Source organism: Leptosomus discolor, chromosome 5, assembly GCF_034619465.1.
Source record: "Leptosomus discolor isolate bLepDis1 chromosome 5, bLepDis1.hap2, whole genome shotgun sequence".
In the NCBI taxonomy this organism is placed as follows: domain Eukaryota; kingdom Metazoa; phylum Chordata; class Aves; order Leptosomiformes; family Leptosomidae; genus Leptosomus; species Leptosomus discolor.
In genome coordinates, this window is record NC_141395.1 from 46,297,979 (window position 1) to 46,320,469 (window position 22,491).

The 22,491-nt window shown below is 40.5% G+C and overlaps 1 protein-coding gene across 1 annotated transcript in view; it reads right to left on the bottom strand.

Annotated features, from left to right (window-relative positions):
• SLCO5A1 (solute carrier organic anion transporter family member 5A1) overlaps positions 1-22,491 on the bottom strand; it is a 74,098-nt gene that overhangs the window by 19,387 nt on the left and 32,220 nt on the right. Inside the window, exons 2-5 of the mRNA XM_086465737.1 lie at positions 20,614-20,746; positions 14,337-14,563; positions 5,352-5,516; positions 311-509 (exon numbers count right to left, since the gene is read on the bottom strand). Of these exons, the coding sequence (XP_086321863.1) occupies positions 311-509; positions 5,352-5,516; positions 14,337-14,563; positions 20,614-20,746 (724 nt within the window). The remainder of the gene's footprint in view (positions 1-310; positions 510-5,351; positions 5,517-14,336; positions 14,564-20,613; positions 20,747-22,491) is intronic.

Sequence of the window (22,491 nt, forward strand, 5' to 3'; positions counted from 1 at the left end):
AACACCAACTAAATTCTACTGAGCAATCTACAGAGGATAATATTCTTATTTTCCTGTAAAAATCACTGAAGTCCATTCTAATGCATTTTCCCATCCCTCAAAAAGGTGAGTTATTACATAATCTTCATTATAAACTAGATGTAAACCCGAAGGGCCACACAGTAACAGCATGTTTATATATGATACTCACCGAATTCTTATCTGAACATGTGGCTTCTTCAGTACATCAGCCATCAATTGTTTTTTACATTTCTTTATCAGGCTTACTGGAAAAAGCTGGTTTTGCTACAGATGATTCCAAGACACTTACCCAGTCGTGTAAGGTATATTTATTCCCCCTAGATTAATGCTTTCACATCCAACAATGAAGAGAGTTGAAAAGCACAGCAGAGAGACACCACTGCAGATCATAGCCAACTTTGCAGATTCTCTTGCACCGAGTTTCAGTTTTTTTATAATGTAGCCGCCTAGGACAATACCAACACCAGCACTGGGGACTATAATCACACCTGCCAGGAAGAAATTAGAGTAACATTAAAACAGGACCTATAGAAACAGTATAAAACATAAATATTGGTTTCATTCCCTAATTAGATGACAGCAAATGCTGCACTAAGATCTCCATTGTCTGATTCTCTGCTAGCAAACTGAGTCAGACTTTTCAAACCTTTGGAGTGCTGTCAAAGAATTAATAAAAGCCTCCTTATGATATTACCAGCAGCCAAAGCACTATAAGTGAACTATTGTACTTATAAGCAGAAACATTGCTTTGTATTTATTTTAGAATGGGGAGAAGGGCTACATATTGCTCCAATTTAACTACTGAGAACTTGAAGAAATCTAGATTTGGACACGAATCTTCCTCTTCCTACTCTCATGATTAATTCCAGTGAAGCACAAGTGCAAACCTCAGGCAGGACTCCAGAAGCCTGCCCACCTGGGAGGGCACACATGAGCCTGGCTGCAAATTCTGCCTTCTGGATACCCTAACTCAAGCTGAATAGCACTTTCCTACATCAGCACCCCAACTGATCTCAGGATACTCTAACTCAAGCTGAATAGCACTTTCCTACCGGTTCATCTCAGCACAGCCACGTGGAATGCAAACTGATCAAACATGCCTAAAGAATTTGAGAGACTAGAATTAGTATTAGGGTAAGTTTTTAGACACAAAAGACGTGCCCATGACATTTCTGTTGCTCTGCTGCTGCAGTTACAAGGTGGCAGTTCAGCAACACATCAGTGGGCTGTCCTCACTTCTCGGGGTCTGAGGTGGTGTTAAGACAGTGAATGCCTTGCATTTCTTCGCTTCCCTTGGCTTTTGCTTCTCACTAACATGTGAGAAGGTCTTTAAATTAGGTCTTTGCTAATAAAGATGCATTCCACATAAATATGGAATTTGAACAACTGTTGGCAACTGCATCTACAGAGAAAGCGCTAAGCTTCATAATCCAAATTCTTAATGTTGGTCTTCTTTTTAAAGAAGCCAGTAAGACTATCACTTGCAAATACCTTTAATATCATTGCAAAGCATTGCCATTCTCTGCTAATTTGTCTAAAGGTGAAGGGGACATTATATTTATCAAAATGTTGAGATCACAAAAGTAAAAATAACAGATAAAAGTAGTTGCCACCTTAATTATACCATCATTACCAACGGCATTATAAAATAAAATGTTATTTCATAAGGAAGATTCTTAATCATAACCCTTCATAGAATCAAAATCATTTTTTCTCATAAGAGCAGAAATTAAATGTGTAAATCCTTCTAGGAGAATTAAATTACTTTCACAAAGTTCAAAGCTGGTACGTCTCTCAAGCTGTTATATCTCTCACTTTCAACGACCGAATATGAACGAGGGAAAGAAATAATGCAAATCTTTTCACTTGCACTGAAAATAGTCTCTCTGGGTGAAAATGGTAACTCAGACACCTGAGTCTTGCAGGCATGCCCTGCTCTATGAAATCTGTGTCAAAGAAGCCCACATCCATGCCAAAGGCAGACTGGAATCACTTGCAATGCCTTCTAAAACACCCCTGACAGGTGAACCATACATATTCCATGGACCAAAACTGTGGCTACATCAGCTATATGAACGAAAGATCTAGCCTAAGATAGGGGCTTACTGACAATGAACTAACCTCAGTATTTTATTCTTCTTCCTTCCACCTTATAGCTTAGCTTTGAGTTTGTAACCTCTTTTGAAGACAAATTTACCTTTTCTTTCTTACTCTCTTGAGTGCATGGATATTGGAAAAGCCTTTCCCTAGAACTGAGACTCTGTGTGTCTGTGTCTAGTATCTTGTCAAAACTGAGCATGTAAATATTTTGCAAGGCACTATGTTAGTGGTTCTTCCATTAGCGAATTATACCATGCTGTTGGTTTTGTCCATCATCTGCCACACCATGAAGATCAGAACATCAAAAATGAGGAGGACACGAGCAAACCGCCTGCCAAGGCTCGCTCTCATTCAGGAGGATGGAAAGGTAAAGGAAAGCCTACACAAAAGAAGTATAAAGACCAATTCCTCCATGCAAAGTGGAGCTGGGGATGGAAACTCTCTCTGGGAGAAACTGGAAGGGCAGGAGCAGATTTTAGTGTTTGTGGTGAAGGCAGCAGAGGGAAGTGCTCATTCCCTCCTACATGTCAGGAAGGCTCACAGGTTCTTTTGCCCTAAGTACAAATTTTTCATTCTTTTTTTCCACAGGGGATGTGAAATCAGAAGCGATGTACTGTCAAAGAAATGCAGCTGCTACAGCGCACTTCCAGACAAGCTTCCAGGGCAAAGCAAAGCATGTACATCTAACCAGGACATGCATTCTTCTTTTTCAAAGGCTTTTAGAGGAATAAAGCTTAAGATCTGGTACTAAGCTGTTGCACTACACTCTCCTTCATTTCATAATGACAGTTTGGCTTACAGGAATTGTGCATGTGCTAAATACACCCCTGGGTACAGTGCTGCAAGGCGATATCAGCTTTCAGTCAGCAATTTTCAAGCTTTGTCCTTTTTGCTCTTGTCAGGATGCTGTGGCACTTGAGGCCTTCCACAGCAGCAAAAGATGATCCTAACAGCTACTAATAGTCTGGGAACAGAAAATCTGCAATATCTGCTAAGCAGGCTACACTTCCAAAGGGAATACCATGGAGATTTTCAAAGCACTTCTGCCTGGGATACACTTTATACCTTTTCTAAAACTAAAGGTAGATCCAATGCATTTGTAACCATTTTAGCAGGTTACTGGAACAGTGCTTTATACTATATAATGTGCAGCTCCTCCAATTACAAATTATTTCAACTGTAACTCTCTTTTTCACAAGTAAATCTCCTAGCAAAGCACCTGAAATTTTAACCTGGATCTATGATCTTTTTTTTTTTTGTACTTAAGAAAGCCTGGAGGCTAAATGCCATCTGCCGAGCAAGACAAGACTGCAGAACAAGCTGCACAAGCTCAAGACATAAGGTTTGGCACATAGCATTTTTGCTGATGATTAATGCCGGGTTTGTTTAAAAATAGAAAGAAATTGAGACTTAATTAAAGAATTGCTGCTTATGAAGTGAGATCGAAAATGACCAACAAAAACTTTACTCAGTCACATGAAGAGATTCAGCAAGTGCATGTACTCAGCTGGCAATGTACATATGAAGTATAGATGTAGTTATATAAATAACATGTAAATCCTCCTTTTGCTAACCAAAAGTTTGTAAACTGGACGTGTCTTTTCCTAGATTAGCTAGTAGAATCCCCACATTTCCTTTTCCTATTTTTCCTACAAAAAGAATTTCTAAAATTAGTAACAATTGTTGACTTTAATGTTAAGTTTAGGAGTTAGGGCTGTGGAAGCAGTGCTCACTTGTCTGTATAGCACATCCAGCCTGAGCTATTTCACCTTCTTCTTCTGGCCATTTTAATAGTCTTTATCAATAAATTTGTAACACAGAAAACAGCAGATGTTAATAGTTTCACACCCTGGACAGGGTCACATAATTTTTTGCTCCTTTAAGGTAGTGGCTGTTGAATATTTTGTCTGGCAAGAATGATTCTGGTTTATCCTGAGAACGAAGCAAGTTACGGAGTGGCAATCCCATCAAGACTCATTACAGTAACACTCCTATGTGTGCATAGCTACCCTAACCTAAGCTTCAGATAGAATCATGGTCCCATCAATCAGTGTTTCCTCCTTATAGACAGAACACAGGGATTTCTTGCCCTGAAGAAAATCTCAACCCAGCAAGCTCTCAAATAGAAGTCACCACATGCCGCTACTCTGTTTCCCCTCCACACTCTGGAAAGACTCATTGCATTTCTTCCAGCCACTCCAGGTGACAAATGATTTCCACGCAAGGTCTCTGTGTCTTCTCTCTTTCTTCTGCTGCTTTTTGTCTTTTCCTTGACTGATGCCTCTGGGCAGCTTCACCCCATATTTCACCCCTGTTCCCACAACTCACTCTCCACTCCATCACTCCTTCTCAGGAGCACTATCTGCAAGTATGGGGGAGCAAAAAACTAACCGGCCTAGCAACTAGCAGCTATTCTACATGGGAAATAGGAAGCACTACGGAGAAGTCAAAAAGATGCTTATAAAGACAAGTGTCTTTGATGCAGCTAAGAGAGAAGGGAGATTATCTGCATGACCTGGGCCCAAATTCTGCACAACAGTTTCCACAGGGAAGTTCCCATCTCTACACCCCGCAGAGCAGTACAAAGCTTAAAATTTTGTGATTCGTAGCTCTGTTAGAAGTTGGACTTGGCTGTACAGTGCTGTGTCAGCAGGGGAAGTGCCACACCTGCAAAAGAGAGGTCTCGGACCTGAAAAGACAGGTGGGAGAGGATTTGGGAGCTCTCCTGACTAGACTACATCGTTGTTTGCTCAATGTTAATAAGTAAATAAGGAGAAAACCACCAGCCTGAAGGATGGGACAGATAAACTTGTCACTAGGGAAAAAGGAAAGATTGGGATATTTTAAAGATCAAAGAGGAAGTAAAATACACAGAAAATAAGAACAGCTTTAAAAGATCTTTTAAGTCACACAAATTGTAGCAATGCCTGTGGGTTTTCTAGCTTGTTTTTGTTGCTTTTTTCTCCTTTGAAGACCATTAACATATTAGAAAATGTCTGTCCAGGCTTATGTAAAAAAACTCAGCCCTTTAACAATATAAATGGGTTCCCATTTTACTAAACACATATAGCAAACATCAAAAAACAGCCTGAATATCTAAGCAAATGCATAAAGCTGGATCGAATCACCTGTTCTAACAAGCATGGTTTTGGTTCGTTCCTACATTGATTCATTTCATTAGTCAAAGAACACCAACCCCTGCGAGGTTGCACTACGTGGCAATGCCTTACCAGTGTAGATGCTGGCATTGGAAGCTGGTATGCCAAACTGTGACTCGATGAACTTGGGAATGAAGGTAATAAAAGCTGTGACAATGGCACTCTCAGCTGTGTATGACAAACTCACAAAAAGGAATGTCATGTTGCTTAAGATCCTGACAGCTGCTCTTGGAAGCTCTATAAAATGACAAAAATGACAAACGAATGTTATAAATAATGAGCGAGAAACAAAAGCAAACTGAAACAAAACAAATTGATTTTCTTTGAGATGGACTGGCTATAATGGCTTGCTAGCATCTGGCTACATTTGCTAAGCGGAAGGGAGAGTGCATATTTGGGATTGCTGTCTTCGCTGTCTGCTCTTACCCTATCTCACTGCATTGCCCCAGGGCTGCAGTCCCACTTTTCACAAACACAACTGAGGTCTGTTTTAACAAAATCGTCTGAAGAAACAGGGTCTACATAGTAACACTATAAAGGAAAGAAAACCAGCAATAAAATGTAGCAATTTTGGAATTATTCTGATGTCTTATTTTGAAATTTTCTGAGATAACGTCTCACACTGCTGAACTGACAGTACCGAGTTTCGCACTCCACAGGAGGAAAACAGATCACACATTACCCCTGTAACTCTCTGCTTCAAGGACCACGCTTGGAAGGCTGGGATAATACTACTATGATTTGAAAGAGAATCAAAAGATTTTTATTTACACATTTTTCTACATGATTTAAAAGTATTTACCACAGATGCAGACAAAGCATACTGAAAAAAATTATGTCGATACCAACGAATCTCGACATACCTTACACACAGCCCATTTAATATTCTCAGAAGGAATAAAACAATCAATTAAAAATGAGAGCACATCATTAACTTAAATTGAAAAAGTATTCAAAGATGCTGCACTTATTCTCAAATCAAATACCAAAACCCCATGAAATTCAGCACTTTAGTTAAATGAAACACTTAAATACTTTTAATTCAGTCCTGTAGTGATGTCAAATTATCATCACAACATGGTGATAACTCTATTCAAGACTTAATTTTTTCAGATTAGACAGTGTGATTTTAAACTTCTTTTTTTTCCTTGGGGCTTCTGCCCAGATGAGATTTTTCTGTTCAAGTACTGCATCTAACCTACTATGGTTTGTGTTTTTTAACTTGCTTTTCGATCTGTACAGAAATTGAACGCTGCTTGAATCAGAGCCCACTGAATTCAATGACAAGAGCACCCATTAGAAATACAACACATTCAGTAAGAAGTCCCAAGTGAGAATTTTACTGATCTTAAAAGCTGTCAACTCAAAAATCTGTCTCACTTTCTCCATTGAATCCAGTAGGTTATCTGTGTAAAAGCAAACAGAATTTAGACTCTTGCTGTGTCAAAACTTGTCAGGCTGCAAATTAGCACCTAAGTTGTCTGACTGCATCCAGTCTTAGCTCATGCCAGTTGTCAAAATTTATACTGAATTCATTATGCATACTGGGTTTATAATTTTAATGTAGTCAAATACTTTCTTGCTGCCTCTATGAAGAAACATATCAAATGTTAAATACAAAATTTGGTGCAAATAAGTAATGAATACATCACATTAAGAAGCTCTCATATATTTGAATCTTCATGTTTTTCAACACCTACAGCTTTTTTCAAAAAACATGTGGCACCATTTGCAATAGAAGAACAGAAAGAAAGAAGATAACAGGGGTACAAGAAAATATAGTATCAACATGAATATAAAGAAACTGTAATGCAACTGTACACCTTCAGTAACTACATTACAGTAGCAAGTACAAAGATAAAATAGTATCAGTATCTGCTGGCAAACATGCTGCATGTTTAAAATACAGCTGATCAAAATTTGTCTCATTGTTCAAAAGGAAATGAAAGAGAGAAGAAAAATGAAAGATCTACAAGCTACACCATCAGATGTCAGCCCTTCAAACCTCATCAGCTTTGGCTTTGTGTCTATCGTTGGGTTGGCCTGAGTTAGGTTAGCTGATGGGGGCTTAGACACAAAAAGAAACCAAAGGGCGAGAGCTAAGATGCTCTAACCCACTTTTGCAAAGCCTCTCACGGGGCTAGATACTGCAGTGTAAGAAAACGGCTGCCAAGGGCTGCAGCAGGGCAGTTGAAGCAGGATTTCCCCAGGGACAAGGTGCAGGATTGAGTGCTTCTCCCCCTGCAACAGGAGAAAGCAGTTATGACCATGCTGCTGCTGCTGCTGTGAGAAAGGAGTCAGGAAACGGAAAGAAGGGGTGCCAGGAGCGGTCCTAATGGAAACCAAGCTGTTCGGTGTCAGCTGCTCACCTGTGCTAAAAACTTGTGGAATTGTAAAATAGTAACTTTCAGAAGACTGGAGATCACAGAGAGAAATATTTTACTAGTATGAAGAACTAGGTGCTCTTTGTAGAAATGAACTGGACGTCCTTGGCCAAGGGTCTGAGTCCAAGATCTTTGCTAAATCCATTATTTTAAAGGGCCTGGTCCAAATATCATAATACCTGGTAAAGCTTAGCTCTTTCTGGTAAAACTGAGCTTCAGGAAAATGTCTGGTTTAGAATTTTTGATCTAAAGATACTGAAGAACTAATTAGGCAAAGGACTGCAGAGCTAATGAACATTTTGCTCTGGTGTTCGGATGTAGAGCTTTACTTTCTGTTGACTCCTACTGGCATCTCAACTGAGCACTCAGTCTAAAGGTCATCATTAATTTCAGAACTAATCACTATTTTGAAACTGGATTTCTACTAATAAATAGATAAAACTCAGTGTCTTGGGATAAGCACAAGTACTCTTACACCTGTGTGAAGGATTCTTCAAGGAACAGCTCTGCTGATTACTATAATTTTTGGCATGAAATAAAATAGAGATTATTCCTGCATGCTGCACTAACATATACCACCTGGAGCAGCTGAGGGTTGAAGCTCCTTGTGATTTATAAAGAGCAATTGTTTGGCATACAAGGAGAAGTTGCTATATACTAAGAAATTTGCAAATAAAAATACATATTCAGAATTAGGTTTTCCCTGACTTCCTTCTATGATTACAGTCAAATCCTAGGTGACAGAATCTGTATCATACTTCTGAATTTAAAAACCTTTAATAATAAAAAGGCACCATAAATAAATCCTATCTTTCAACTACAGATTTAGTAAAAAGCAAGGATCTTTAAGGATTCTTTGTACTACATAATCAATTATGCATTTAAAACATTTCAATGTCATATTATTTTTGTGTGACTAGCCATAGACTTAGGCTTTGATTTCAAGGCCATTATTAAACCTGTCAGGTTTTTTTAGGAGGTCTTCAAAAAACCTTTTGTTTTTGCAAGCATGGATCAGAAACAAACCTATAAGAACTTGCAGTTTTCCTCATTCTGTCACTCAAACAAATAAATCTCTATCAATCACATTCCTAAAACTGAAATGTTCTTTTAGTACAGCTGCAAACACGTCTACACTTCTGTGCCGTAATTCAAATGTTAAACAACTTCATCTTCTTCCTTTTTTTATTTTTATTAATAACCTAATATATAACTAAGAGTAAATTGAAACCTAGACTGGTTTGCTAGTCTACTGGTCTCTAACAATATTTTTTCTCTAGTCAGTATTCCTTTTCTTCCACTCATGTGCTGGATCATGTCTTGACTCATGGTAAGGGAACAGCATAAGAAAACTCTGCAAGCAATACAAATATTTGTAAATGCTGCTCTAAGCAAAACTCTTAAAGCACTGTAAACAGAATTTCAATAAAAACTCAAATAATTCTGACCACCTCCTTTTTCATCACTTAATGTGTTTTCTTTTATCCCTGTTCCTGTGCATCTAGCCCAAGGTAATGCAATGAATACAACCAGGAGAATAAACCACCCCAGTCTACAACACCATCCTCTTGCAGTCCATCAGCAAAGTCCCTTGTAAGGGTGATGCAGATATTAGCAAAAGGACTTCCTTCCTGCTGGTGCTAAACGCCTGGACAGCACTATCCAAGTCTGCAGTTTTGAAGGAGGCTGCCTCCACACCGAGGTCTCAGGGGCAGCTTCTGCTCTCCGCAGTACAAAGCAGAGCCATGGTTTGAGACAGAATTTCTGGTTTGTTTATCAGAATGGAAATGAGCATTTTCAGTCATGCACAACTACTTCAAATATATCCTGCATGGAGCTAATCACTAAATTCTAGAATAATATTTTGCCATGTATTTAATTTCATTATCTACTCACATACCATTTAAACATCATTCAACTCAATTCCTCAAGCATTTTCAGGGCGTTCCTAAAGTACCTGGGTGGTGGCCAGACTGTTGAACAACCCCTAATATCCCCTCAACAGTAGGGAGGTTCAGAGCAAGTTTGATCTGATTATTACTTTTGTTAACTTGATTTAGAGCAGCTTCTCGAGGCTCCAGCTAACACTGCTCATCACTGCACAGAGCCATGCCAACCTTTTCTATTTCGGACTCTTCAAGATGGCCTAAGAAAGGGCAAGGGGGGAGCAACTCAAGGTCAGTGGCACAGCAGGACCTCCAGCCCACGGTCTGCTGAGCTCTCTGACATTTACAGTGCTCACCAAGCACCCCTGCCACAGACACTGTCTCCTCCTCTTCCAATCCCTTACCAACTTATCTGTGGGCACTGCAGAAACTCCAATCCAGACCCTTGGCAAAGCATTGCAGTGGGCTTAAACTACGTCCACAAGCCCCTCAGGAGTTTGTTTTACCTTTGCTGATGCCCTGACAAACATTATCCTGTCTCCATCCGCAGAGGTGACTGACTGGGAAGGGCATATGACAGCTGGTAGACGTGAAAAGGCAGACAGGAATGTTCTGCATTTAAGAAAGGGCTGTACATAGGGACAAAATTCAAAATGCTAAAAAAACCCCCAAAGACTACAAAATACATGTAATTAATTAACATCCTTCATATTAGATCAAAACATTTTAGGTAATACATACATTTGGTTTCTTTACACTGCTCCTTTATTCAATTGCACAGTAAGTTTCATTATAGTGGTAAGTAAAAGGGACTGCAGATACATTTCCATGGTACAAAACCCTAAGGGTATCCATGTAATAAATGAAAACAGCGGTTTTGTCTGCTCGGGTTCATGATTTATCTGCTTGTATGGGATTGAACCGTGGCTTCTTCATTATAAATCTCCTCTAGCTCATGTTATCTACACTACCTCTATTTCTCCTGATAAACTACATCTAATTTCCTTCCTCCTGTGACCTATTTAATGTTTTATTTAATACTTTTGATATCTGCCTCAGAAGAATTTTCCCTCTCATGTTTTTTACTTGCAACATAAATAAGAAAAGACTGAATTCCAAGACCTTGCATCTCAAAACATGAGAAAAAGCAAGATGTTACCTGTATTTTTATCTGATCTCAGCTCTACCGTGGGCCAAATAAAGCGCAGGTCACTGAAGTTGGAGCCTTCTTGCAGATGGAGCCAGTTTTGGTTTGTTTCTTCAGTGCATCCTCAGCAAGTTTGCTGATGACACCAAGCTGCGTGGAGCAGTTGACACACTGGAGGGCAGGGAAGCCATCCAGAGGGACCTTGACGGGCTGGAGAAGTGGGGCCGTGTGAACCTCACGGAGTTCTACAAGGCCAAGTGCAAGGTCCTGCACCTCAACTGGGGCAACCCCAAGCAAACAGATACAGGCTGGACAATGAGTGGATTAGGAGCAGCCCTGCAGGGAAGGACTTAGGGGTGCTGGGGAACGAAAAGCTGAATACGAGCCACTGATGCGCGCTTGCAGCCCAGAAAGGAAATTGCATCCTGAGCTGCATTAAAAGCAGCATGGCCAGCAGGTCGAGGGAGGGGATTCCTCCGCTCTGCTCTGCTCTGAGGAGACCCCACCTGCAGTGCTGCGTCCAGCTGTGGGGCACCCAGCACAAGAAAGACACAGACCTGCTCGAGCAGGTCCAGAGGAGGCCACGAAGATGCTCAGAGGGCTGGAGCACCTCCCCTGTGAGGACAGGCTGAGAGAGTTGGGGCTGTTCAGCCTGGAGAACAGAAGGCTCCAGGGAGACCTTCTAGAGGCCTTCCAGTACTTAGAGGGGGCCTATGGGAAAGGTAGGGAGGGCTCTGTATCAGGGAGGATAGCAATAGGACAAGGGGTAACGGTTTCAAACTGAAAGAGGGGAGATTTAGATCAGGTATTAGGAAGAAATTCTTCACTGTGAGGTGGTGAGACACTGGAACAAGTTGCCCAGAGAAGCTGTGGCTGCCCCCTCCCTGGCAGTGTTCAAGGCCAGGCTGGATGGGGCTTGGAGCAACCAGGTCTAGTGGAAGGTGTCCTGCCCATGGCAGGGGGGTTAGAACTGGATGGTCTTTAAGGTCCCTTCGAACCCAAACCATTCTATGATTCTATACTGTCAGGCTCTGCAGGAAAAAGGACCCTAGCCCTCTCCCATCATGCCTTTTTGATTTCTTTTCATTCATTTCGAGAACTAACATGTGAAATTAGGACAAGTTACATCAGGACAAGAATCAGTTTGCCAGGCTTCCCAGGTAAGACAACAACATACCAGAAGATCAAAACAAACCATTTCTTTCCTGAGACTTTCTTTACCAAAGCTGCATGGATTTTACAGATTTAATGGCACTCACCTCTGTCATCACAGACTACGACATCACTGATATTTATTAGTACAGAATAGAAGACATGACCTACTAAATCATCAGTCTTCCAGCTACTGCCTAAGTGGAGTTTCTGCCCATCGTGCTATAAAAAGATGAAGCCCTGAAATTCAACGGGAAGTATAAAATGTACATTGGATCTCACAAGAAGCAATGCTAAAACTTAGACACATGCAATCCTTTTTTCCTTCCCATTATAAACAAAATTACTTCAACTGAGAAGCCTGAGGCATGATCTCATTCCATAAAGCCCACTTAAACTTGAAAAATAATTAAATGACAGTGCATTCCTGCCGCAGGCCCTCTTTGCTAGGGTAAATGACATCTAATGGGAAAGCTATTATCAACTTACAGCAAAATACTTTCCTCTGTGTTATCTTGACTCACTTGGTATCTTTCTGATATGGGGAATACAATGCTGCTTTTCACTGTTTCACATGGCCAAGCTTCTCCTCTAGAGTAAATGAAAAGTTTTGTATATGAAAAGCTCTAATTTGGTAGCTCTGTTAACATATTAATATAGGATTTTGTAGAAGGTATGGTATACATTTAGGCAGATACGTATGAAAGAAACACACAAGACACACAGAAGTTTTCATTATTGTGAAAATTAGGAAACATTCTCCTAAGAGAATACTTTTTCTCTGTGCATCTGCTGTGCCTGTAGTGACACAACATGACCTGGGAGGTGAAATGATGTACAGAAACAGAGAACCACCATCAGCAAACTCATCCAGATACAGAGTTTGTCTGAAATACCTGCATCTCTTCCAGGCACACCAACAGGATGAAGCAGTCCCTCTGCTGTGACAGCGCCTGCAATGATTAGGAAGGAGCCTAGCAAAGACTGAACTCCCATTTCCCACTTCCCTAAGTTAGTGAGAAAACCTTGACAGGAGTAGCCCTGAACTACTTTTGCTAACCAGAGGCCAGCAGGTTTGAAGGCCAAAAAACCCCACTACTAGCTTCATGGATGTAGAAGAAAACATGATGTATGGGGACTCACAAATATGGTGATTAGAGAGTCTTCAAAGAAGGAATTAGACAATATGCTTTTCTTGCTTCTCCTCTGCTGTTTTAGCTACTTTGCAAACAAAGGAAGAACATGGTTCTGAAAGATCTGATGCAGGTTTACCTTGCTTGCTCTGCGCCTTGATTAAGATGCTGGTTTGTAAGGTAATAAAATCACCACAAGCAAATTCTGGTCTCCTGTTTTCCCTTTACTTCCATAGAAATTAACAGTAACTTTAGGTACCTTGAGAGTACAGATGTAAATGCAATGTAGAGCAAATCAATATGCATGGGGGCAAACATTACTTAGAATTACCCTAGTTTTAGTCTAAAACCAGCCCATCGGTTTTGCTAAGCCTTATCTACTGAATATAAAGAGTGATCATAAAAGTGTCTTTAAAAATCCACCAATCATTAAATCCTAGACTGATATTCAATGAAAAAGTAACACTAATGTTCATGACAACAACTTAAAGTTATGAGTTCAAATTACATCTAATGGTACAAATGACATTTTATGGTTTCTCCAAGTCCCTTTGCATTCATCAGGCTACCACAAAATGGCACAACCAGCATTCATATCACGGAATCCAAGGAGGACACAACAGCATTGACAACACAACGGTATTAAGGCAATTTGTTCTTGTCCTACACCATTCATGACACTCTTAAGCCTGTATTGTTCAACTCCAAATGTATATGTTTCACATTAATTAATTTTTAACAACACTGCCCTTCTTCTCACAGCATTTTATCAATGATTACTACTTACTGTTAGATTTCACATAAATAGTTTACTTCTTGAATAAAATAAAAACCTCTATCACTTGTCAATCTTTTGATGTCTTCTTGTTACAAACTTAGCACAGGTTTCATTCATCCTAGCCTTCTGAAAATAAATAGCTTGCAGTACAAAACAGCCAGGAAAGCCTTATGGGACAAATAACCTTTCTCAATTAACTCACACAAATGCACGAATTCCTTTTACTTGTTTCACTAATATTTCAGAAGAGCACTTTATTCTAGGAAGGACAGCCTAAACAGTTAGAAATTGTAAGGCGCACAAATGTATCTGGTAACAGAGGTCCTATAACCATAGGAAGTAGTCTACCTGTTTGTTACAGGTGCACATTAAACACTTCCATAATTTAAGTGAATGGATGTCTTACACTCATCACTGCATTTTGTAATTTCAAAGGACGACCATCTATTAAAATCTCAACAGCAAAACATAATATTAAATACAGGATGTCAAAAATCTGCCTTCAGTACACTCATACAATCCTAGATGACCCTGTACCCAAAATGTAAAGCATTTCAAAACTAAAACCAAACTTTACCTTTAACATTCTTTCCAAATCCCATAGAGGCAGGAACTGCACTGTCTGCTTTTTGTTTGCTATTTCTTTTCTCTTTCATCACTTCATCATCACTTGAAACATCATCAGAGTTAATCTTCTTCTTCTTTTTCTTTTTTTTATGTCGAGGAGGGAGCTTTTTCGGAAAGGTAAACATGGGAAATATCACAAGGAGCATTGCAATGGCACAAAGGAGAAATCCACTCCACCTAATGCCAGGAGATAGGAACAGAAATGAAAGCCAATGCATTTCATTAAATAAAAAAACCAAAGTGATTATTACAGGCTGTACTGGCTGGAAAGACATATTTGCAAAATATGGAACGTTGACATTAAGAGTAAAGGACAGGAGTGGGGGAGAGCCTTCACTGCACTAAAACCCCTTAATTAGAAGATGTTTCTGTTGGCTTGTCTACTGATAAAGGTATTTATCCAGAACCCACCAAATACTATGAAATCATAATCAGCTTTGAGTTCCCGTAATTTTCACTGTTGGTAATTATTCAGTATCGAGTGCTGTGAAGTAGATACTCACTTTTACTTGACTTTCTTGGATAATTCACAGTAAAGCAATACCATATTCCTCTGGGGAACATGAAAAAAGTTATTCATGTCACAAGATAAAATGTCTAGATGGATACAGGACCAAATCTATTCTGCTTTCCAGTGCCTACCTCTTACTGCACTGACTGCCCAATCCTGTCCCTTCCCAACAAAGAGCTCCCAAAGCCTGACTGTAAACAACTTATGTGTTGCAGTTCATGCCAGAACTTTGCAACTCTGTTCTGTGACCACAACATGAAATATCCCTTCACAAAGAACTGCCTCTTCTCTCCCTCTGTCTTATAAGAACAGGATATAAACAACCCTGCAATGATCCCTTGGCTCACATGGAGTGACCTGGGACATACTCACAGAAGGGGCAATGTTTGGGATGCCAGAAAAGTGCCTTTCAGACTGCAGGCACACAGTTATCCTCCCTGAGGCCAAGCAGCTTAATGAACCTTACCACAGGAACACAGAGGGGCAAAAGGGTGTTACTAGAAAGTACTCTAGAGTTAACCTTCTGCAACCAGAAAGTAGAGTATCAGACAACATAATTTCTCCCCTAAATACATCTTGCAATGAAAGACTACAGGGAAACGTGTGTAAACTCACATAGATGTTTCCATAAAGAAGGACAATGTCAGAATTCACCCACAGAGTTCTCCCATGTACTGAAAGTGCAATTCTCACTATATACTAATCTAATTGTACTGAGTTTACATAGTAAGGTTTTGGTAGCAGAGTGGGGGCTGCAGGGGTGCTTCTGTGAGAAGACACCATGAGCTGCCCCCATGTTGGACAGAGCCAGCTCCAGTCAGCTCCAAAATGGATCCACCCCTGCCTAAAGCTGCGCCCATCAGCGATGTCCATGGCACGTTGGTGGTAACTTACTTAAGAAAGAGTAAAAAATGCTGCATTTTATCTGAGGGGGATAAGAAAATGCGAGAGAAACAGCCCTGCAGACACCAAGGTGAGAGAAGGAGGAGGAGGAAGGGGTGCTCCAGGTGCCGCAGCAGAGATTCCCTTGCAGCCCCTGGAGGAGACCATGGTAATGCAAGTTGTTCCCCTACAGCACATGGAGGACCATGGCAGAGCAGACACCCACATGCACCCTGTGGAGAGCCTGTGCTGGAGCAGGCTCCTGACAGGAACTGCACCCTTTGGAGAGGAGCCCACACAGGAACAGGTTTTCTGGCAGGACCTGTGACCTATGGGGGACCAACATTGGAGCAGTCTGTTCCTGAAGGACTGCACCCCATGGAAACCACCTGTGCTGGAGCGGCTAATTAAAGACTGTCTCACATGGGAGGGACCCCACACTGAAGTAGGGGAAGAGTATGAGGAGGAAGGAGCAGCAGAGATGGAGTGTTATGAACTGACCACAATCCCCATTCCCTGTCACCCTGCAACACTCTGAGTAGAAGAGGCAGAAGAGTTGGGAGTGAAGCTGAGCCTTGGAAGAAGGGTGGTGTGGGTGGAAAGTGTTTGTAGTTCTGTTTTTAATTCTTACTATCCTACTCTGCTATTAATCTGCAGTAAACTAAAATAATTTCCCTAAATCAAGTGTTTTGCCTATGATGTTAATTGGTGAGTGTTCTCATCTCAACCCACAAGCTTTTCATCTTGTTTTCTCCCCCTGTTCTGCTTAGGAGGGGGAGCACGAAAGCAGCTGGGTGCTCAATTTGTTCAAACTTCAAACACTTAAAAGCACTAAGCAGACAGGATTACTTGTACAAAAACCAAAAAACATTTGACCTTGTATTTGTAGCGCAAAGATACTGCAAATTGCATTTTTAAATGAAGACAAAATCATATGCATGTGTAACAGTTTGTGTGGTAAATGGTTATGCAAAGGCAAACACCAAACAAACAGCCATGTGTAACACCATTTTTGTTAGAAAGATTGTGTGGGAAGCTCTGTGAGGCAAATCTAAGTGATTGAAAGTTTTCACTAGTTTTGATATTATGTAAACAGAAAATCCTCTATTCATTCATTTTAGCTGATAATATACATGGATTAAAACCCAGACTTTTAGGAGGATTAGTCAGCACTATCAGACAGGGAATAAATTGGTAGACTGTATAAAAATGTAGTAACATCCCTTTCAGGATCTCAAAGGCAGAAGCGGAAAAGGCACTGATCAAAGAAACAATCTGTGGCAATAACTTGCAGAAACCTGAAACCATCCACTCAGTGGGAAACAGAAAAGGAGCCAGGGCCTGTGATGCAGCATGAGATGAAATTCAAATCCAAAAGGACTGTTACAGTGGCATACCAAGTGCTGGAGACATCACAAATGCAGCACTGGATGCAATTATCTGCACAGTCAACACTTCGCATCTTCCTGGAGAAATAACAAAGATTTGGAAAACAGACAAAAGACAGTATCAAACATAATAAGGACACCTACAATGGGAAATGAGAGGTCAGAACAGGATCTGTACTAATTAAAAAGCCCTTGATTTTCTCTCTTCTAAAGTCAAAGAAAATATGCAGAAGAATACCTCAAAGGCATCTGTGCAAGCCCAAGGACCTCAAATAAAAGCAATTAAACCTGAGGAAGGACCAGACAGTGCTGGAGGAATTCCTTTAAACTTCTTGTGTGGAATGCTGATGAAAACCTATATGGGAAGATCCAAGTATTAAACAGATGCAGAACTAGGCAAACACTCAGAGAAGTGTCAGCAAAAGAAAATTTGATTCAAAGCACCTGACAGACTGCCAAGGGCTACTCCACAACTAATGAGCTCCCTATATGGCACATTAACAGTTCTCAAAGACAACAGCATGACGGATGATTTCTAACAGATATCCCTACAGTCACCACATTTGAATAAAGAGCAGTTTCAAACATCTGATGGGCCTGGAGTTTAGCCCAGAGCACCTACAGAAAGCCCAGCTGTGCAAAACCCAGGAGTGTAAATCCAAGTTCTGTGAAATTCAAGGACGAATCAGATTAGAAATAAGTCCCAGAGAAATAACCACTTACTTTCTTTATCACGTTTCACAAGAGATAAACCAAGTCACCTGTGCTGCATACATGCAAAATACCTCTTAGAAAGGAACAGCTTGTGTAAAAACTAGGCTTTACTACAATCTTTGTTGCCACTTATCATAGTTGCTGTACTCACCATTTTGTCTGTAATCATTACCTCCTTTAATAATGGACTTTTTTCATAGGGCCCCTGCGATAAGTTGAGTTAGAAACCTTACAGCTATAATAAAGGAAAGATGGGAATCAAAGACACTAAATCCGTTCAAAGGAGACAAGGCTGAGAAATATCAAATATGACTGCCCATTAACTTACCTCAGTTGCACCCTACTTTTAAAAAGAATGTCAGCTGAAGTAAGGCTTAGACTACTCTTGTATTTCAAATTGTTAGATTACATAAATAAAAATAAACTTGGCTACGCAGCACTTCCCTGCAAGGAGAAAATGTCATGGTCCCAGAAAATAGATTTCATTGGAATGAAAGCCTACACTTTCAGAGCTCTCCGCAACCAGGCAGTCAGCAAGTAGCAAGGGACAAAGGACCAGTCCTCACACCGTGCAAGTCTTCATTTTAATGGGTAAAGCTTCAAAGGAGAAAAGACAATGAGGCACAAATGCTATGAACACCACCTAACTTTTATGAGAGGCCACCACAAACTGTGAAACAAACTACCAGAGACCAGACAGCAGGGCATTTTTCTCTTTAGAAATTAAAGAGAGGAAAAATTGAGAGTCAAAAATGAAAGAGTAACACAAGGAAGTGGAACACCCTTCAGGGAAAGCCAGACTGTACAGTTTTAATCAGCAAGATGGAAAAAGGTAACTTTGAATGGCTTTTACTTTTCTATTCTGGCTAGAATATGACTCGCCTGCCGAGATCCTATGACAGTGATTCCTGCCCTTGCTTCAGTTATATTTGCATCACCTCTGCTGGCACCCCTGTGCAAAGTTGAAATCACCAAGATACTTGTTCAGGTGACATTAAACCTTGGAGACACATAAAACCTGTTTTGCAATTTGACATAAAATCTGCTGAATGCACAAACTAGGCTCTTATCCCTATTTCGCTTTGCAAGACCTGGTACAGTAGATATTCTCAAAGGCTGCCTGCAGAAATGACTGTAATATGTTACTTCTCACCACTTTTGCCACGGAGATGTGTGGTTACAGCATTCCCATAGGACGCCGTGGATCCCAGCACCAGGCACCCAACCCCGCCACTCGCTCTTTTGAGGGAGGGTATTTAAAACTTGTAATTCATGAGCAAGTACAGGCATTTTTTTTGCCTAACTTTACCTTCATCAGAGCTGTTTAAGCTAAAACTCTCAGAGATATGCCCAAATGTAAGATGGTTATAACAGTGGCTGCATTATAGATAAAGTCAAAAGCTTGCCTCACACTTGTATAGCCCCACTGATTTCAATTAACAAATATATTTATGGGCCTGTTCACAATATCTGTTGAAAAGTACTGATCAGATACTGATTACCAGTTCTGATGTCCTTAAAAACACATGAAATGTAAGAGTTTTTATGAAGAATGTATAAAATTTCGCTTTGATTTCAAATCTTTTATTCAAGAATAGTCAAAGCACATTTTTGACACTGCAGCACATTCACAGGACAAACCTTTTCTGTGAGATAAGTCGGTGTACACATGAGAGCACAGAGCCGTTAACCCCAAGGTCACTGGTTAACTGAGCACTCAGGTTTGCCTTAGTCTCGCTAAAAATTCGGCTACACAATCCTGTCCAGCAATGCTCTTGGACTAAGTAAGACAAATAAAGCAGAACTAAATCTTCATAGGTTTAAGAACACTCCAAAGACAGAATTTTTCACATCAACCAGTCAGGACATACCACTGCAGGATAAACAGAAACAGATATGTTCTGACTGCAATAGCATAGTGACAAACACTAACGCAGTGCACCAGAAATGACACTGCACCCTACACCTACAAAGTAGAGGTATCCTCTTGGAATAATGAACTTAAGTCTTTTCTGGACTTGCACGAAAACTTCAAGGCAGATTTACCAATTATCTGAGAAAAGGCAGTTAAAGCCTCCTCAAGACCCGCTTCCTCAACAAGACATTTTGAAGGAGGCCACACCTCAAAGGCTGTCCAAAGACTTAAGCTAACGATTATGGCTATTTTATCTCAGTGCTGCTGGAAGCCTACTATTTACTAGAGAATCATGTGACGATTTACATCATCTGCTGCCTAAACACAAGCCATCACCCTGAGAAACAAGGCTGGGAAGGCCATGTTCTGACCCTATCCAATCTTACTAGGGTAAATGAAGTCTATCACTCCTCATCTGGGCAGCAGAGCTCAGTGTTTCATGCTGCCTGCTCTGGAAAACCAAAGAAGGGATTAATTCAACTTCCAGCAGGAAGGGCTCAGCCCTGGGCAGCAGTGATCCTCAATGGCCTCCTGCAATACCAATATCCTGTCTTGCCACTCCCGTGCTAGGCACTGCCAGTCAGTGCCCACAGTGATCAGAGAAAGTCCTGCAGCAGCCAAAAGTAGAAGGTTTTCCACGCACTGTGCCTGCATGCTTCTGTGACAAACATTTCCTCTCTGTCACAGGCTAGCATGTAGTCATCAACAGAAACCTTCTACAACCTTAAACAAGCCCTCAAGGGATATGATTTCCTAGCCTGTCTCAATTCCCTACTGGCAATTTAGAGAGCAGTTTTGAAAAATGCTTGATCCTTACCAGTTTCCAATGAATCGGGGATCACTCTGGTCAATATAAACAGTTGCCCTAGGATCAACATAGAAACCAATAAGAAGTCCTCCTAGCAAGTATCCAGCTGCAGGACCAAGTGCTCCCATTACGTACATGACGGCTGAGGAAATAAAAGGTCAGTCATACATCAATAAAATGAATGTTTCATTAGTTATTTACATGCAAAATCCAAAAGTAAAACATGTTTCTTAAAGCAGCGAGTTTTGCACCCTAAAACATTCAGAGCCCTTTTTTTGCAACCTTCAAAAGCAGCAACTTCTGCATAAGTAACATATTGATAAGAAAATTGCTGCTTTCTGTACATTTTCAGACAAATTATGGATGGGAGTATATTCTACTTCGGTATTTTGAATGGAAAGCATACTTAGCTTTGCCAATATTTTTCATATTTGGTAACATTTCCTTTGAATCAAAACAAAATTTAATACATAAATAGAAAAAATGTAATTAAGGGTAAGCAAAGAGAAAAGTATAAAAATTGTGTAAGACATCAAAGTACAACATTCCAACTTAGTTGCCGTCAGACTAATACCAAGTTTAAAAGGATGAAGAAAGTTAAGAAAACAAATATTCCTAATTTCAGAGATTGACAGAATTATGTTTTTATCTGTGTAGCCATGGACTTGCCCCTGTTTTACATATTGATACCAGTAGACCATATTTCCTGCAAGACTCCTGGCTTATTCACAACATTTGATCTTTTAAATTTAAAATCTTAATGCTATTTGAAAAGAGATTTCCTAATTTAAAAGCAAGTAGAATGAAAGTAATTTCTCGTGTGCAATCATACAGACACACACTTTACAACATCATCACGGTCTGAATATTGGATGACAGCAAAATCCTTATAACTTGGAATAACAGAGTAGGAGATACCCATAGAAGGCTTCTATCTGCTGTGTCTTCTACAAGACACTCTTCAGAGTGCAGTCATCAGTCCTGGTCCTTCAGCCACCCACACCAGGGCATGTGTGAGAAAACATTATGGCCCCACTTTGGCTTGCATGCCAGTGCTGCCAGGAGCAAGGGGGAGACAGAGGCAAGGAAAGACTACATCTTAGCATTGGGCCAAGACGCAACTGAACCTGGGACCCAGGAAACCTTTCTGCATGTCCCAGTAGAGGCACAGTTGTGAGACACCAGCAGGAGCAGACAAAAACATCTGGTCTGTTTGCTGAGAAGAACTGAGTGCCGAGATTTAGGAATCCTGCTCTCATTTCCAGGTTTTGAAAGGTGGATAATTTAAAGGCTGTCATTTCCTTTGCCCTTAGGTCTTGCCAATTGCACTCCTTTCCTCCTCTACTTCTGCAAATCCCAAATCAACTTTTGAACTAAGCCAAGGTCAGTTATCACAACCTTAAATTCAGATACCTTTTACAAGACCAAATGATCTTGACCACAACATCAACACCTTAGCCATCTTCCAAAGATTGTTCTCTTGTAAGAGATCAGCTGGACCAGCTGAATGTTCACAAGTCCACGGGACATGATGGGATTCATCCCAGAGTATGAAAGAGCTAGCAGATCTTACGGCAGGACCCCTCTCCATCATCTACCATAAGTCTTGGGAGTCTGGGGCTCCTTACTGACTGGAAGCTAGACAATGTTATTCCAATCTACAAAAAGGGCATGAGGGAAGACCCAAGGAACTACAGAACTGTTAGTCTAACCTCAGTTCCTGGAAAAATTATGGAGATTATACTGGGTACTATTGAAAGGCATTTAAAGAATAATGTAATCATCAGGCACAGTCAACATGGGTTCACAAAGGGAAAGTCCTGTATAACTAATCTGGTATCTTTCTGTGATAAAGTCACCCACCTAGTGGATGAAGGGAAGGTGGTG